General features: G+C 41.8%; 2 protein-coding genes and 1 long non-coding RNA gene across 3 annotated transcripts; all 3 read left to right on the forward strand.

Annotated features, from left to right (window-relative positions):
* The first annotated feature begins 1451 nt into the window (after positions 1-1451).
* On the forward strand, positions 1452-4866 carry LOC119738156. Its single transcript, XR_005272431.1, has 3 exons — positions 1452-1608; positions 3102-3242; positions 4566-4866. It is a non-coding gene; the product is annotated as an uncharacterized LOC119738156 (long non-coding RNA).
* A 3176-nt stretch (positions 4867-8042) lies between these two features.
* Positions 8043-11175, forward strand: LOC119738636 (EKC/KEOPS complex subunit LAGE3-like). Its single transcript, XM_038213546.1, has 3 exons — positions 8043-8148; positions 9346-9471; positions 10486-11175. Exons 1-3 carry the CDS (start codon positions 8093-8095, stop codon positions 10646-10648), a joined length of 345 nt encoding a protein of 114 aa, XP_038069474.1. The 5' UTR covers positions 8043-8092; the 3' UTR covers positions 10649-11175.
* A 610-nt stretch (positions 11176-11785) lies between these two features.
* LOC119738509 (growth hormone secretagogue receptor type 1-like) lies at positions 11786-16417 on the forward strand. Its single transcript, XM_038213410.1, has one exon. It carries the CDS (start codon positions 13833-13835, stop codon positions 15015-15017), a length of 1185 nt encoding a protein of 394 aa, XP_038069338.1. The 5' UTR covers positions 11786-13832; the 3' UTR covers positions 15018-16417.
* Positions 16418-18887: the final 2470 nt, after the last annotated feature.

An 18887-nucleotide genomic window follows, 5' to 3' on the forward strand; every position in this document is an offset into this window, starting at 1 on the left:
GTTTGCGTATATCGTCCAACTCTGAAACAATATTTGGGAGATATTGATCTCTAAAAATTACTAAGTCCCCTCGGGTAATCTAGGATTATGAATTTATGATAGACGTGTGCGTTAATTATCTCGCAGTATAGCAATAATTCAAGATGGATTTTCTTTCTCTGAACCGAAATTGAGGCCTATACCGTTGAGCGCGCTACTCAAAACAGAAGGTGGTGATTTTGATCTTGATTTTGATCTTTCCGCGAATAGAAGTAGAATCTATAATTATTAGTCACTGTCTATCAATTTGATCAGGGGTTGGAGATTTCACTCCTCCAAAAAGATATCTGATTGAGTTTTATTCATGAAGTTCTCACAAACTAGAGCTAATGCGTCACGTATGAGGCTCATGGCAGTGACGTACCCAGCGGGGGGGGGGGGGGGACTTTTTGTTGTCAGCAATGATTTAAATATTTTTTTCTAGAGTTTTTCTGACCCGCTCAACAACCATTACAATGAAAAGTATGCATAATAATGGTCAGTTTCGAAGAGCGCCCCCATTTGGAAGATGGGGACCCCCCCCCCCCCCCCGCTTTTTGTTTTTACGGAGGCCAAGTGTCCGGAGAAAAACGAGTACATTTCGGCGCGGATGTGCGGTTGCCCCCCCCCCCCCCCCCCGACGACAAAAGCTGTATACGCTGCTGGCTCATGCCATGGTCTGAACAAATGGGACGAGAAGATTGAGAAGAAAACGGCAAGTTGATCGAGTTACGTTGTTTGTTTTAAAAAAATTTTAAACAAACAAAACCAATTATTTCACCCGAAGCATGTCCTTTCCACTTTAAACAGCCGCCGCCGGTTATAATCATACCCCCCCCCCCCCACTTGTGCCATGGGCCTACTTAGCTAGTTTTATAAATTTTCATGAGACATTTAGTGGAAATAAAATTGCACAATTCAAAATTCAACGATCTGAAAGTTCTACACTTCTATGTTTTCACTACGATTCACTTCACTTCAGACTATATTTTCCACACAAAACGGAAATGTCGGTAGGCCTAGGCTTATTACATGTATGTGTTGTGATTTTACTACAATTTTGTGAATGCTGAATGACGCAGCACATTTATTATGTTTAGTGCTATAATACTTATTAATAGTTTCTATCCATTTTATGAATAATCGCTGACATTTTCAAGGCTCTCCTCCCCGAAATTGTACATGGGCCGGGAGTTCGTGTCAATGACACCGTGTACCGTCACAGCCTGTCATGTGTGACGTGATTAACTTTGGGGTGACACAGCAAATTCCTTTTTCACTGTGCACTACTCATGCAGAATCATCACGAGCGATAATTCTCTGTTGTCGATTCTGCCTGTTGTGATTTTTTTAGTACCGGAATACGTGTAATCGATATGTTTGAGGTGCAGGAAAAGCATATTTCAGTATCGATACCAAAGTAAACGATTTCGTAACTGTGTTTACATAACATATAGCAGGATAGGAAAGGCAATCTCATCCATTGGCAACACCGCGTCGTCAAACTATCGGAAAATTATTGCTGTTTCTTCTTGTAGACGAACAATTCGAGACAAATCAGCGAAAGGATGGTCTGAGTGATAATTGATGGTAAGACTTTACAATCTGAAGATGCTCAAATAATCCTCAATTTGTTTGTTGTCGGATGCCATGTTGGGCATTGATATTTTTGCATTGCACTAGTTTCGTGAAACATTTCAATTCCCTTGTTCAACATTAGGCTATTCAAGTTTCAACATATTTGATCTTCCTTTAAGGCACCTTACATTGTCGTTGTGACTTGCCTTCAGCATTTTCAGGGGATTCAAATCAAGCCTAATAATTAGTAATTATATGATTATGAGTCAATATGAGACATTTTAGGCCTAGGCTACTTTTCTTTAAAAAAAAATGACATTGACATATTCTGCAGTTGAATGTTTGAATCAATTAAAAACAAAAAGGAGGAAACCCATACCCTTTGGAAATTTAAAAAAAGGAAAGAATGTAGTATCCAGACGCCACTTGTGTAGGTCCTTTGTGTTGTATATGCACGTAAAAGAACCCAGCAAACACTAATCGCTAATAGAAGGGGTTCACCCCGGTGTTTCTGGCAGTTATTCTTATCACTGCACTGTGACTATGAGGCGATACGCGAAAGCTACACCAGGCGTTTGTACAAAAGCTAACAGATACTACAGATGCACAATCTATGGAGAGTCCAGAACATTTTCTAAGTATTTCCTAACAAAGTTGGAAATGTTTCTCAGTCCTAGATACTCTGTTCAGCATTTTTGTAATGTTGATTGACCATTATTGATATGAATGTCGGACACTTCGCCCCATTTCCACGTCGCCCCATGTCACTTCGCCCCTAACCACTTCGCCCCATCCCCACTTCGCCCCATCCCCACATCGCCCCATCCCCACTTCGCCCCATTCCCACTTCGCCCCATTATCACTTCGCCCCATCCCCAATTCGCCCCATCCCCACTTCGCCCCAGCTGTTACATGTAAAAAATAAAAATCTCATCTATTTTATTGGCTCAAAAACAATTCCAACAGATTCACTAATTGCTAACCAACGGAAAGAATTAGCCCACCAAATGAACAATTCATAACCAACCTCTCAAGCTATCACTCTCCCCTACCGAGAAAAAAAAGCTTGAAGTAAAAGATCCAACTTTGTTCCCAACCCGGCTATACCAACCCGTCTCCCACTTATCTGAGAACCAATACCTTTGACATCCTAATTTCACTCTTGGAGGAACCAATCTACATGGGGCGAAGTGGGGATGGGGCGAAGTGGGGATGGGGCGAAGTGGGAATGGGGCGAAGTAGGGATGGGGCAAAGCGGGGATGGGGCGAAGTGGGGATGGGGCGAAGTGGTTAGGGGCGAAGTGACATGGGGCGACGTGGAAATGGGGCGAAGCGTCCGACACCCATTGATATGATACATGTATGTCTGGTAACTGTAAGCAGAGTCATGGAATTGGGCCCATTTTTTTGGGCTCGAGCAAGATAAGGCATGCATGTATGTCAACCCATCCAGGTGCAATATTTCACCACACTGTTAATTTTGTTATTCGATTCCTTACGTTTAGCTTGTGCCTATGTTGGCAACAAGATCTCGCAGGCAATCAGCTCCAAGAAGTTGAAGGGCAAGGAGGAGGATGTGGAGCCCAAGACAGAGACCGTGGGTCAGAGGAGCTGTGTGCTGAAGGGCAAAAAGCCCAGCCAGAATGGTAAACACCTCAATCCCCTGAAACATCCTCCTCCCACCCCACCCCGACTTTTATCCCAGAATGGTTTAGGGAATAACAACAGAAGACAATCAGCAACTGACATATATACATGTATTTGATCTTCATGAGTGCTGAAGTGGAGCAAGCAGTGTTGTAGTTGAGTACTTTTTCCGAGTACCGAGTACTGACGGGTACTTAGGTTACCGAGTACAAGTACGAGTACGAGTACTTGTAATTCCGAGTACAATTTCAGGTCTCCAAGTACGAGTACTTGTATTCTGAGTACGAGTACGAGTACGAGTACAAAATGTACTTCTATTTCCGAATACGGCCATACCGCAAGTGGTTCATTGTGCGTAATTGGCCCAGGCCCAGTCAGACTGACATACAGACCCACTCACGGCTAGCTGTTAAATGTATTTGTCCGGACGTGCACAGAGAAAAATCAGGAATCTTTGATTTCTCTACAAGCCAATCAACCATTTCCAACTGAATATTATTGGTAATAAAATAAGACCGTGATAAGTCAAGCTATACCATTTGTTTTGTTGTACTACTGTTTGAGTACGAGTACTTTGATGATCGAGTACAATTTCGACATGTCGAGTACGAGTACTTTGCTGCCCGAGTACGAGTACCGTCATTTCGAGTACGAGTACTTTGACATTCGAGTACGAGTACGAGTACTCCAAAAAAGTACTCGAGTAGTACTAGAGTACGAGTACCAAGTACGAGTACTACAACACTGGGAGCAAGCCCAGGCAGAATGGTTAACACGTCCATCCTCTGAAACATTCCTCTCCCCCCCCCCCCCCCCCCCCCCCCCCCCCCCCCCCCCCCCCCCCCCCCGGCCCGTCTATGTGGAATTGTTTTCCTAGGATGGATGAGGGAATAAAAAATGTACATGTTACAAGAAAGGGTGCTGACTAAGAACGGTCACAGTGAGAAGTGAAGGGGAGCAAACTCATGCAGAATTATCAACCCCTCCCTAATAATCCAGTGTTCTCCAACCTGTAAAAATACCCTGGTGCCCCACCATGCATTCTGAGGCACCAGCCATGCTTTAAAAGTTGCCTCCATGTTCAAAACAAATTTAAAAAGACAAACAAGTGGGACTACCCATGTTGGCTAGAAACTCTGCCAAAAGCAGTAACATGCAACACTTGTCAAAATGACAAGCCTGCCCATTGTAGCAATCCATCAGGTCAAAAGTCTCAAGGCCAAACCATTTTGAGCTAATTGTATCAGTACCCTTATCACTATGAAATGCTATACCCGATTTGTTATTCACAAAAGCAATATTTTTTTCTATTTTTCTCCCAGGTGCTACTTACATGCAGCATTCAGAGCCAAGCCAGGACCACCCTTATGATGCCCCACCACCCTACTACAAGTAGTCAGGGGCGGTTTTCTTAGAAAGGCAGTTATAATTGTGGTGTTACTACGTGTACCAACCTGAGAACCCTTCAACATAGTCACAATCAGCAACTGTGTACATCTTTTGTTTATGGCGCAAGTCCGGGACACGCACGTGCAACATCGTCGATGTATCCAGGACAGGAACCAAATCGAGGACTCCTGGGTCAGAAAACTGTCCAAATCCAATGAGAGCTGTTGCAAAAAAGTATAAACAAAGGAAAAGGGAAGAGAAACAAAAGAAATATCCTTGATTTACACCATAAACAAACGTGCATGCACATGTGTGTTTAATAAACCCCCTCAAAAGTGAGAAAGAATAAGAAATTAAGGACACTTTGGCGCCATTATTGCTGCCGTGTGTCCACCATCAGGTGCCTTCCTCTGCAAGAATGCTGCAGGTCTGTGCACATTCAGTTGCAAATATTAAGTGTGTGGTGTGTGCACGAACCAATGTGCTGGAATTTACATGCACACAATAGGAAACAAAAGATTGTATACGTCTCCGCAAGAACATTTCTATAGATGAATACGTCTCCACAAGAATTTCACGAAATAGATATATGGATTTTACTCAAAAACTAGGAATTTCCAAGGTAGGTTGATCCGTCGCAAATGGAAGAGTTTTAGAAAAGGGATATTTAGTCCAAATTTCAGCCCAGGAAATTAATTCTGGTTAAAATAAGAGCATTTTGAAACTTTAATTTCAAACACGAAATCTTTACTACACGAGAACAAAGAAATGTCTCCACAGGAATACAAATTCCAGAATGGGTGGGCGCATCTGTGCACAAACCAATGGGCACATGTATGCACTTTGTTCTTCTCATACCGTCTCTTAAAGTAGGCCTAGCAGCATCATCCAATATTTCTGCAGAGTCCATTATATGACATGTTACAAAATCCTTGAAATTCAAAGATGCAAATGCTTTGCCTTTGTGCCTTCAAATCATTTTGAGTTAACTTGGAGGGTTAAATTCATGATAGTGCTGCTCAAGCAAGAACATTGGAGGGTCTGTGGTTCCACTACGAACTTATACATGTAAGCAGTTTTTATTTGGGGTTATATGTGTGGCTCTGAGTACATGAATTACATACTCCCCGAGGAATGACAGACAAAGGCAGAACTTCAAGAGTTCATCTTTTATTGAAAACGGTCCTCAGTTTGTGTGCGTAGTCTATGGGAGAGTGTTATATTATACAGACAAAGGGAACAACAACACCTTGTCCTCGAGAGTTATGTAAAACACAACTGTGTATACAGACAGTGTGCAATGCACATCCTCTAATAGACCTAAGACGTCATGCTTTGTTTACATGTGCGCTTTTCTATGGGAGCTTGGTGGATCTCGTCCGACCTGGCTCTCGTAGAAAAGCGCACATGTAAACAAAGCTTGACGTCATTATGTCTCCGTCTGTTGATCCTCTAAAGAACACAGCATATTATTTTGGAATGTCAAGTTCTTTACAGAAACACACGTAAATTATAAAGAATACTGCAGGCTTCCCTACTATCTGATAAACTTGCACCACAATTGTCCACAGCCTTTCTGCTCTGCCAAAAGAGGGAACTAAAACTGGTCCATAACGAATCGATGATGGCGCTGTTTTAAAGTTACAGAACAACCTGTAAAAGAACAGAGCCTGAAATAAAAAAAGTCGGCATGGAGTAGTTTTAGATTTCTCTCAGAGTAACACAAGAATAAATATTGTTTAAAGGTTTACATATGGGTTATGCATTATACTCTTTTTTTTGTGATTTATTAATATGTAAATGTCAAGAGTTGGTTTGTAAATCGTTCTAGTGTACATCTACAGTATAAATATCTTTTTATGATGAACAGGATTCCAATGTTGTAAGGAGAATTTCATATTGTTTTCCTGTGTATATTGATAAACTTTATTTTGTTGAATATAAATGCACATTACACTGGTTAAAACGTAAACACATTGTATTGTAAGTGAAGTAGACACTTCATGTATCTCACCAATGTCTCTCAGGAATGTTGTATAGCCAAGAACCCACTGCCTAGATCTCTGTTTCCTAAAGTATCTGAATTACAAGACAGGAGGAGTTGAGCCCTTGCACGGTGCGCCCTCTCTGGGGGCACATTCCGTGAAATTGTTAAAGGGAATATACAACATTTGCAAACATCGAAAAATAAAACTACCAAGTTTTTACAAAATACCTTACTAGGATGTTGGTAAATGACAGTCTAACTATTTTTCAACTACTGCTTCAACTCTACACTTTTTTCAGTCCAAATTTTGTTTGCTATTGGTTACATGTTCGTGAACGGGTGCAGGCCAGCTAGACTGGTTTTACCTTACAATTTTCCGGCATCTATACATTGATCCATTTTATCTTTAGTGGAGTCAAGGAACCAGACTACTTGAACATTTTTGTTTTTCTTGGTTTTTCCAGCATTTTCGAACACAAAACTTCAAACATGTCAGTGTAACAATATTTGATCTATTATACTAACCCCTCAAATAGTTCATTTCTGAAAATTACAGCCAATGATGTGCATTCCCTAGTATTTACTCAGGCACATTCAATAGGAATCATTAAATACCTGCCGTCAGTCACGTCAGATGTAAGGTTAAATGCAATGGATCGACTGAGATAAGTTTCCTAAATAAATGTAACATCTTGTTTAAAAATTAAAACATGCAATATATCTCTTTAAATTTTTAGAATTAATATATGGAATGCTATTTGTATAAATTGTTCACGTTTTCACACTTAATTTGTCTATCAACTTCACTCGAGTTACAAATGTACTCATCAACATTTTGGTGACGCTGGTTGGACTGGTTTGATTGATCAAGGGCTGATCAATATAAGTGCTTGCTCATTTATTGGGCAGGCAGGCAAAAACGCATTGGCCGGATTTGCATTACATGTACATTGGCCGGTGGAATCTTTCATGAGCTGCATGTTGTTCATCAAGTTTGCAAACACAACACAAATCATGACCTGCTGGTACGTGGTTTAAACAATCTAATGTTACCAGTGATAACTTTCCAGAAACTTTCATTCTGGGAACAATAAAGAAAAGTTTCGATCAATCCATTTTTCTTCTTGTGTCATTGGCTACTCCTCTTTTAAGTAAAACAACAAAGATGCGGTGCGATGAGTTGAAATTACTCGCGCCGAATTAATTTAAAAAAAAACCCCAAAACACCTAGTTTTGTCACGAGTTCGAGGGTACTGCCGGGAGAATCGTCAATCGATTTCGTTTATATCCATCGGACCGCACCATCTTTATTAAGGGTGATTTTCAGTCGACAAGTTTTTTAAAACTTAAACAAGTTGTGTACTCGGATTGAAAAACGAACAACAAACGGTGTTCGTTTGGGGCGCCACCTTGTGTTGCAGCGGATAACTTCACTGGTGCCCGTTAATCCCTCAGCGATTCGAATATGCATTGATGGGAACCTTTCAAAACAACATGGCGGCCTCCATGGACACAGGAAAGCATGAATGGTAAGAAATTGTTAAGTTATGTAGATTTTTGATATGCATATCGTGCCCGTTTTTTACATCTGTGTAATTAAAATTGGAAAGACTAAATTGATGAAGACTTCTCTCAATATAATGACACCTTTTACATAATTTTTGAACAGTTTCTTGGGGTAGAAATTACGATTTAGAAATGTACTTTACTCGGTTTGTCATGTTTGTTAATGTTGTTTGGCATGGTGCCGTGCGCGTGCGTGCGACTGTGCGATTCATTCAGCATGTTCAGCGCAATTTGCGCGTTCATGATCAGGGTCGTAGTATAGTACCAACTACCATGGAGCTAAATGGCTCCATGATAGTACTACTATGTTGTTAGTACTAAAATGCGTCAAAATGGCGTGAACAGCGTCAACAAAAAAATATCTTTTTGGAGAAAAGATCTTCGAAGAATGTTGGATTGTTGCAACCTGACACCACTTTTTTTAGGCCTACATGTATATCATCTATAATAAGGTGTTTCACGGTAATGCGCCATCTTGTTCGCGGGGCAGAAAGAACATGCGTTGCAAGACAGGGGGGCATTTTGGAATGACTGTGTGATGACTTGGAAGCGCCAAAGCTTTCCAATGACGCTGCGTACACAGCAACGCGTGTTAAATTGCCCCGCGTTTAAAAGACATGAATTTGGGACTGAGAAACATTTCCAATTTTGTTAAGAAATACTTAAAAAATGTTTTTTGACTCTCCATAGACTTTGTACACAACTGCTGAAGTGGCCTCAGGATGCACCATATTCTTTCCAACACTAATTAACATAATGATAAGGCGAAAAACTTGGAAACTACAAATATTGTAGTACAATAGTAGAGCCTAGGCATTGCTAGGGGCTTTGGTCTAGTATAAGAACTTTATCTCCAATACATATTGCCATGAATACCATCTCACTGTCTGGCGGATAAGCACAAATTAAGTTCTTAACTCAATATTTAATTTAATACCAACCCCCTTAGGGCTCTTTGGGGTCAAGTACCAAATACCACAGAATAATACATGTGTTGTGCACTCTTGTAAGTCACAGAAATGCATACTGAGGTTACTGCTCCATAGTTTTTGTAGCTTTAGGTGAGGTTAGTGCTAAATGGCTAATGATGTAAAGGTCTGCTGCACCTGAATTTATACGAGACAGTATTGCATGCTCTTTTTTTGGTTTATCTTACCCAGTGACCTGAGCATACCGTTCCCCTCAGCCAGAGAGGCAGAAATTGCCTACAACACCCTGAGAGTCGACAAGGAACCCAGGAAAGAAATTACAAAGGAGCTCCAACTTGTTGAGAATACTTTAAAAGTGTGAGTTTAAATGAGGGCCAAGTCACACAAGGCAATTTTTTTCACAGGGAACTTAGAGGCAACTAAATGCACATTGCAAGCTAAAGGAATCCTCACAAAGAACACATTATTTTTTTTAACAGTTGATGGAAAACTCCTTAGAACATTACATGGAATTAAAATTAGCTTTCTGCTTTCTTCTTGGAGATTGCCAAAAACAGGTTGCCTCTAAATTGCCTTGTGTGTCATGGCGTCTAAGACCTGTTCTGAACTTATGACATGTTAACATTTTCTAAAGTTAACATTTTCTAAAGTTTTGACTTTTGTGTTTGAATGGTTGTTTTAAAAGTTAGATCCCCAATTGCAAGTTTATCACATACAAAATTATGTACAATGTACATTCAAGTAGACATCCATTTTACACGGAATACAATGCCCACTACAGATTGCCTAAAAACCCCTAGGCCCGCTTTGCTAGGAACTATCCTCAATCTTCCAAAATCCTCCCCAATTTTGAAATAGTGTTTAAATGAAGGATACCCACTGCCTCAATCCTTCAAAATTCTCCAACAGCCCTGCCTCTCGAAATACATTTAGCCTCAATTCTCCTATACCCTCCTCTTCTTGAAAACACCATTCAGCCTCAATCTTCCATAGTCAACCAATAGGCCTACTGAATGTTCATGTGCCCTCAATCATCCGGAATCCTCCAAAATTGTTTGTTGCATTCAACCTTAATCCTCCAAAATCTTCCAAAACCTCTCCGATGTCTTTGGAGGATTGAGGACGGTTAGGGTTACTTCTCAGTTTTACTGGCCTGAGTTAAGCTTCAATGTTGTAAACTTGAGATTCCTAACAGTGACACTCCATCAGTTGCCCAATCGTTGCATTATTCCCAATAATTCCCAGTTTTCCCCTAACAGGGGGAAATTTATAGAGAGGTATACTTTAACTTAAATGATTGTGCATTACAATTTGTTGTTTTAACTCTTCATTAATTTGTATATTTCCCCCTTCTTTTATTTGTATATATAGGAGGTTTACAGCAACTGAGGCCAGACTACTGAGAGTGGCTGTTGGATCTTTCATGGATTACTTGAATCTGACCATCCAGACGATGGAACACTTTGGCCCTCCCATGAAGAGAGTTCGACCAACTGAAGTCCAGGAACAGAGCACGGATGAGGTGGCATCATGACTTCAACTTCTCAAGTAGGCACTGTGTGATTGAAACTACAATGGCAATCTTTATGAGAAGTAGTCATTGCATCATATGGATACCATCTTTAACCGAAGCTCCATTTGGACCTTAACGTTGAGCGAAGGATTTTCAACGCTCCCTCCTACTTGAGAAGATCCACACTATGGCCTGCATTAAAGTGACATGTTTTCCACAGGTATGTGGAAGAAGAATGGTTTCTGTAATTGCTGATACATATATTATGTGTGGTGTGTCTGGAAATGTTCAGATTTCAAGTATATGTACTTCAGTGACCCACTGTTTGCACAGTTTCCACCGTTGGAATTTGATGTCAGTGTTCTTCAAAAAAAGTTTATTCACAATTCCTCATAGATGTAATGAGTCGGCTAATTTGGTTGACCCTTAGCCTTTTTGTCCAATAAGCAGACTGAAATAACATCTATAGTTAGCTTGCACTAAAACCTTAAAGGGAAATAACAACATTTGCAAACATTGAATAATAAAACTACCGAGTTTTTACGAAATATCATAGTAGGATGTTGGTAAATGACAGTCTAAAGCATCCTGTAAAAGTATGGCACCTGGTGTGAAGTCATTTTCAAGAAAATGGTATTTTTGTATACATTTCCAACGGTGGTCGGCCGACCACCGTTGGAAAAACCTAACTATTTTTCAACTTCTGCTCCAAGTTTACCTTTTTTTCAGTTCAAATTTTGTTTGCTATTGGTTACATGTTTATGAACGGGTGCAGGCCAGCTAGACTGGTTCCCTTACCTTACAATTTTCCGGCATCTATAAATTGATCCATTTCATTTTTAGTGGAGTCAGGGAACAGACTACTTGAACACTTTTGTTTTTGTTGGGTTTTCCAGCATTTTCGAACACAAAACTTCAATGTCAGTGTAACAATATTTGATCCATTATACTAACCCCTCAAATACTTCATTGCTGAAAATAGCAGCAAAAGCCAATGATGTACATTCCCCTTTAAAATGTAGAGTGCGGGGGGGGGGGGGGGGGGGGGGCAAAAACCAACTAGGGTGCCCACTACCATAAAAATACAAAAATACAAATTGTATGGCTTTTGCTGTTGGGTGGGGGGGGGGGGGGGCAGTTGCTCGCCAAGGGCCCCCCCCCCGCGACGGACCTGATTAAAATATACGTACATGTTTTAAAGTGCATGTATTAAGACTTCGATTTCATTGTCTAAACACATTATAGAATAGTTACAATGTAGTTTGCGTGTACACGTCACGTGACCTCTCTTTGTGAAGAAGTTTGGTTCTGATGAGAACCAGGGGTGAGATGTGATCTAAACGGTTCGACTTGTGTACCCGAGTCTTCAGAATATTTCTCAAGCACAGTGCACACTTAATCAGAAAATGTTCACAAGCCAACATGTCCAAGGATGTATATGCAGATAATTCTTGCTTGTCACAACAATTTGTTAATAATAAGCAGTACAGTTGCTCAGCAGCTCAAGTGTCCAAAAAAATGCTGGTCTTAAGTTCCCCCGCAAACAGTTATTACTTGAGAAAGTTTTTTTTAAGGTGTGCGAGTAAGATAATTCAAAGTAGAACAAACAGGAACTTAGCTTCAAAACAAACGCACACAAAATCCTAGTCAAAAGCCGAGCCATCTTCGCTTTTGTAAAGCAATTAGGCATTGCAATAATAATAGTAAAAAACCTGAACAATATGGTATGTTAGAAATCGTCATTTACACGAACAGGTCTAGTAATGAGTTACTACAAGTTAACAATGTTTATCTTGCTTGAAGAAGTGTCATCAGACATATATGTTCAATATTGCCGCACATTTTTGACGAAAATAAATACTGAGATTAAGGCGGAAGGAAGATCATTTTGACGTGTTTAAATTGCATTGTCTTCATTAATTCCCCGAAGGCGGTGTTCGGGCCAGGCAGTCGAAATCAAAAGCCGAGAGAGATAATTACATTCGAGACAACCGGAGATTAGTGACTTCCTCTCGTATACCGGGGCAAAGACAAAGTCCACGGCGGGCGACTCCGGTACGGCGCGCTCGGTGACTTTCCCCTGCGATCTGGCGACACGCATCGCGGCGAGCGTGGCGAGAGGTTGTGCTTTGGCTTTTGTCGTGTACAATGTATACATGTAAGTGAAATTGTACCTTGAGTGGACGACCGAGTTAAGGATGATCGGACGCCCGCAGATTTTTTTTAAAGTCTCCTACAGCATGATTCAACGATCACGATTATAGTGCCATAGACGTTCTCTGAAGAAAAAAAAGATATCTGGAGAAGTGAGGCATTGATTGGACTACATGTAATTGTGTCACCGTTTTCGCCCACGGAGATGAAAAACAGGACATATAAAAAGATTTGTTGACATCTTCGGATTTCATTCGTTGATCCATGAACTTTGGCGATCGTGCAGACCTTTTTCATATTTCACGCCGTTAATTTGGCTCATCACCGACTATTTATCGTTCTCTCTTACACGAAAGAGTTGATTTGTACAAATGTAGTACGATACGACGATACTCCGCTTGATCACACCACGTCACTTTGCTTGAAATCAGGAGTAAGCCAGCAGTTTCTCCCGAAGTTATCTGCTTCACATATATTAAACTTGACACCAAATGTGATTAGAGATCCAGACGACAACGGCTCGATTAGTGCTGACGAACAAGCGTGCGTGAAGTTGATTAAACGTATCGCATTCACAGATACCGAATTCATCATGACTGCATGTCCCATTCTCTCGCACTTGATTCTCCCATGAGTTGACTCTATGTACAAACACTGCGTGAGGCATTAAACTGGCAGTGAGTGATAAATACGCGGTGATTTATTCAGCTGTCCGCTGACCGAAAAAAGAGTATTTTTCTTGTGTAACTGCGACGAAGCCCGCATCCACTGCCTGTCTGCGAGAGTTCATTTGTAACGCCACACGCCATTAGTCAGAGATAATCGATGTACAAGTCAACACCCGTTGATATGTTAACAGTATTTTCCTCGGAATGATCCTACTTTCATTTTCCGTTTACCGTGTTGCGATGTACTTTGCATATGTCTGCGGAAAATTCAACAGTAAATTCAGCTTAATGCTTTTGGTACCATATTTCGTCACCCACGCAGAAATTTGTTTGACTATTTCTCTGTGTATGGCGTCAGACTTCGACTATCTGCCAGTGCCGTAATGTTTGAGCTGGACCTAGACCCGCTAGAAATGGAAGCCATGAATTCCGGGGAGTCATCGATGTACTGTCAGAACCTGACGGTCCTGAACAAGACCAACGAGATGGCGGCTAGAATGCTGCTGTATGACGCGACATCTTCTGGACTCATTACAATCGCCCTGCCCATCATTGGCACCATCGGCTGCCTGATCAACGCTTCGTTCCTCTTCGTCGTGTTTCGCATCCGTCGCATGCGGACCATCACCAATGCCTACCTGTGCAACCTAGCCGCGTCTGATATACTGTTCCTTCTGACTGCCACCGCCGCCGGCTCGCTCCAGTACCACTCCTCCCCGGTCAACTTCGACAAGTACCAGACTGGTATTGCCGGCTGCGTCCTCTTCAACTTCCTCATCTACACATTCTTCTTCGCCTCCATCGCGTTGGTCACGCTGGTCTCCTTAGAGCGGTACTACGCCATCTGCAGCCCCTTGAAGCAGTGGCTGATCAGCGGTAAGGCGCGCACGGCTAAGCTTCTACTCGTCACCTGGATGATCTCGGCCAGCATGGCGGCTCTCAACGTGCCGGCCTTCATCGTTCTGAAGCCCCTCTGCGTGGACTGGCCTGACACGGAAGACTTCCAGGACTTCCCGGACATCGTGGGCGATTGCAAGCCCGTCACGCCTTGGTTCACCCAGGTCTCCTGCGTCTCCCGCATGATTCCCTTCTTCGTGGCCATGATAGGCAACATCTACATGTACTCTCGCATCATCCTGACCCTCAAGCGCCGCTTCATCGTAAACCCGAATGACGCAGCAGCCAGCGGTCAGGCCATCAACCACGTGCAGAGCGTCCGGAGACAAGTCTCTGCCATGCTGATCGCCACTGGCACGGCCTTCTTTCTCTGCCAGGTCTCAACACAGGTCTACGTTCTGCTCGGGATGGTCACCAGTCTCACCGGAATCCGGTTCTTCTCCCCACAGCAGCGCGTGGTCATCCTCTGGATCAACCGCATGCTCCTGTATGCCAACTCCACCATCAACCCCATCGTGTACAACGTGACCAACCAGCGCTACCGGAGTGCCTTCAACACGGCTATAATTCACTGCGACACCCACATGACCACCAGACAACGAGGTAGTCGTAGGCCGTACATGGAGAGAGGCGACACGGCACAACAGACCATACACACCTCGCTCATGTGAATCTATACACGTAAAGCTCCAAAACTCTCACCAAGTGCGTATAGCACGGCCCATATTACAAAGTGCCTGAATCCATTTTAGGAGAACTCTCTTGGGATTGTATCCGACAGAAGCCAAGAACATTCGTATCACGAGTTGAATCTTACATTTTAGATAGTGGCGGGAGTATGTACTATGTATGGTTTGCAATTACGTGTATACTTAAACTACATATTATTGATAAGGCAGCTTACGTTTGTGTTTTGTAACACGTTGCGTTGTTGGAACCACGACACAATATTGATGTTCCTAATTACAGAGATGTTACAAATTATCAGAAAGAAAAAAACAAACAAATATATATAACTATATTTATGTGTACTGTGCACACAGAAAAGCTATGGGTAACTGTGTATTGTGACGTATGAGTGTTTACCTATGGATTTTATTTTAATACATGTACTACAAAACAAAATCAAAATCTGCTTTATTTTGACACTAGACAGTGAACAACACATGTCTTAAATTAATGTGGTTATTTTTTTACGGTGTAAGATAGTATGCGCCTAATACGTGCCTACTACATAACAAATTTGACATTCCACATTTATATTTCCACATTTAACTGACAAATATTGAAGGTTTCAAGTGATCAGCCGGGTTACACTTGGTCTTCTCAGGACCCAGGGCAGGGGAGAGAGACATTCGTACCTCCCCTACCCAAGAAAAATTCTAACCTTCTGTCGAGTTGTCCAGTTTAGTAAAAAAAAAATTATAATAATACTAATAATAACCTTGGCTGTAACCTGTACATGTACTCTTGCCTTGTTGCTACAAAAGGGGACTTGCACTCGACAACTTGTGCTTTTTGTGGGTTCCCTGTATCTCTTTGCAGTGTCAGTCTTATGTAATGTTTCTGTTTTTCCCTCAAATTATAGTATATCGGAATACCATCTAAGTGTATGTTTGCTTTGTCTGTGCCTCACGATGAAATAAAGTAAAGTATACAAAGTAAAGTAAAAAGTAAAGGTGTTTTACCCTATATCTCGAATTCACCTGTGTGTGATTTTGACTCACTATTTAATCAACTGAATTCAGGACAAAGTAACAATTGGGAAGTCTATGACTTCTTTGGATTCACAATGCAGTAACTGCCAAAAAAAATGTATTCAATGGAAGAAAATAGTGCAGGAAAAGTAAGGATCAGGTGAATATATAGTTTTCGCGTCAGTGGATAAATATATGTACAGTATTTTAAAAAGTGTAAACTTTCATTTTACCAGAATACATCGCAGTCGAAAACCTGGCCGTGTTGCTTTGCCTATTAAAGGTGAATTCAAGAAGTTTGAGAACAAAAGAGTGTTTTTTTTTAATAACAAAGTACATGTAGGCGTACGTGTTTACCATTTATTTATATGAAACGGGAAACTACAATTGCAGTCGATCATGTTGCTTTGTCTATGTACATGTACATGTACATGTTGCCTCAGCTTTATTTATGTAAAACGTATGCTATTGAAAGTTGTCGTTTAATCGGTTGCCATAGCGACCCCGCAAAACCCTTATTCCACGTTAATACAGAGGTACATTATGGAACACCGGTGCTTGTCGGAAATTGATGTAAAACTAATTGATCATCAGGACTCCGCCAGAAAGGCGCACTTAGATTCTCTTAATTAAAGTGTTTGCATGCACATTAAATACCGCATGCCTCGGTGTATGTTGTCAAATCTCTAGTCCCAAGTTGATATTTGACGTGTTGTACAACTTGTATCCTTCATCAGCTTGTCGACGTTAATAAGTGGGCCTCTTTATTTTAAGCCTGACCACGTTTGGGCTTCCGTAGCACAAGCTTACTGCTACTTTGAAAACAAAAATGCATACCATTTCGTATTCATGTTCTCTCTGCCTATAGACAACCTCACGGTCTTTTTGTTTTCGAAATAAACCCGCTCCATATAACGCAGGGCTTTCGTTATCAACACTGGCATTGGAGCTTGCCCGGAAACCTGCCGTGCCATCCGCTATCGGATGGATTCTCTTCAATCTCTGGCAACGGGCTGATTAAAAGCAGCTATAAATCTCTCTTAGCCACTGTTAAGCAATATCTTCAAAGCAAAGACCGGCTGGTGCTATACACCGACGGGTCTTAAAAGGTAAGACCGGTTTCGGAAACGGGGCTGTGTGTACAAGCGCATCGGATGTGACAATTAATCTTAAGGGTCCCTTGTATAGTCTTCGGGGTTTTTTTTCTGGGGAGCTTTAAGCTTTGTTGATGAAGCAGTAATACTCGGCCCATGACAACATCCATCAGGCGGGCCGGGGAAATGCGTTTCTTGCGTGTAGGCTAGGGGACCGTTGTTGCAGGATGGGATGGAGGGGTTATCAGAAAAAAGGGGAAAGAAGTAGGCCTGTATTTAGGTTAATGTGTATTTATGGGTCTCCAGTATGCATGCTGGCTCGGACTAATTTCACAGACGCCTAGTAAACAGGTTTCCTGTGGACCAATCGGGTCACGCCATCGCTTCTATCACGGTGGCCCCCTTCAATGGCGAAAGCATTGGGCTAGCTATTGATCAGAAAATCCGTTATGGGGCAGTTTTTCATTGAAGGGGGCATCTTGAGTATATACAGTGATCATGTGCCCAAATTCGTCTATATCAACGCAGCTAGCGTTGGCACATCATGCATAGTTTCTATTATTTTCTCTATTTAACTTCAGTGCAATAAATAATTATCCTATTGCAAAGATTTATTATTATATAAGACAGTTGAACAAAACCTACAATTTATTGTTAATGGTAACTGTGATAACCACAGTTAGCTTAGGAAAACTTGCCCCAGTTTACCTTTCCGCCATCTTGAAACTGTGACGTAAATCGCGAATTGACTAGAGAAACACTGCTCCGGGGATAGGTTGATCCAGTTGGAGTAGCTAGTCAAACCACGCAGCGTTTGAGTGACATCTAAATCGACTATAGTCCAGTCTAGTCGACTCTAGTCACCCAACCGAACTTGCTCTTTGCCTTAGCTAAGATAAACCCTCATGCTCTGGTGTTTCAGAGGCAACAGTGGCGTTGGTTCGAGTCCGGGTCTGGACACTGTCTTGTGCCCTTCAGCAAGGCACTTTAATAAGTGCCCTTCAGCAAGGCACTTAACCATTATTGCTTTGTTCTTCGGATGGGATGTAAAGCCGAAGGTCCCGTGTGCTGTGTAATGCAATGCACGTAAAAAAAACCCAGTAAAGTATCGCCAAGAGAAGGGGTTTGCCCCGGGATTTCTGGCCTCCTGGTAACACTCCACTGCGGAGTCCTTAGGAGAGGAGCCAAGTGACCAAGTAAACCCTTACAGGGCTCCCTCAACGAGGAACAGAGGCCTGCTCTCCATGAGGGCGCTCTGTGCACGGGGTCTGTGGCTTAACCACCAAAAGGTGATAGTGGTTTATATTTGAATCTATATAGCTGATTTTCTTTAGCACATCAGGTGTTTCTTTACCACCATGTTTCAGTTTAACAGCTCCGTGAAATTCGGCCAAGGGCTTGAGATGTCTTAAGTCGTTGGGTCATGAACTGTCTTATCTGGGGCACACCTTCCGCCGTCCAATCGTCTGCTTGGAAAACTCATTCGCAAATGATTGCGATTGTCTTCCATTTACACTGCGTTTTTTTGGCAAGCGATGGAGCGAACTTTATTTAGGGAAAATCACCCACCGTCAATTCCAGAAATCGGAATAGTTATGAGAACGAGCGGTGTTGGCAATTTACCTTCGGTTTGTAAATTTATACAAATGGGCCCTAATGCTTGCCGTCATTCACACCTGTCTCGTTAAAATTTATCGAAAATCATATTAGTGCTTCTAAACGTGACATGTTCTTGCTTTATTCGATGTGC

The sequence above is a fragment of the Patiria miniata genome, unplaced genomic scaffold (genome assembly GCF_015706575.1).
Source record: "Patiria miniata isolate m_02_andy unplaced genomic scaffold, ASM1570657v1 HiC_scaffold_3, whole genome shotgun sequence".
Classification (NCBI taxonomy): Eukaryota; Metazoa; Echinodermata; class Asteroidea; order Valvatida; family Asterinidae; genus Patiria; species Patiria miniata.

Coding starts and splice junctions, on each gene's coding strand:
- LOC119738636 (XM_038213546.1), top strand. CDS start 8,093: ATGGGAACCTTTCAAAACAACATGGCGGCCTCCATGGACACAGGAAAG. Junction 8,149..9,345: donor GACACAGGAAAGCATGAATG/GTAAGAAATTGT, acceptor TATCTTACCCAG/TGACCTGAGCATACCGTTCC. Junction 9,472..10,485: donor GTTGAGAATACTTTAAAAGT/GTGAGTTTAAAT, acceptor TTGTATATATAG/GAGGTTTACAGCAACTGAGG.
- LOC119738509 (XM_038213410.1), top strand. CDS start 13,833: ATGTTTGAGCTGGACCTAGACCCGCTAGAAATGGAAGCCATGAATTCC.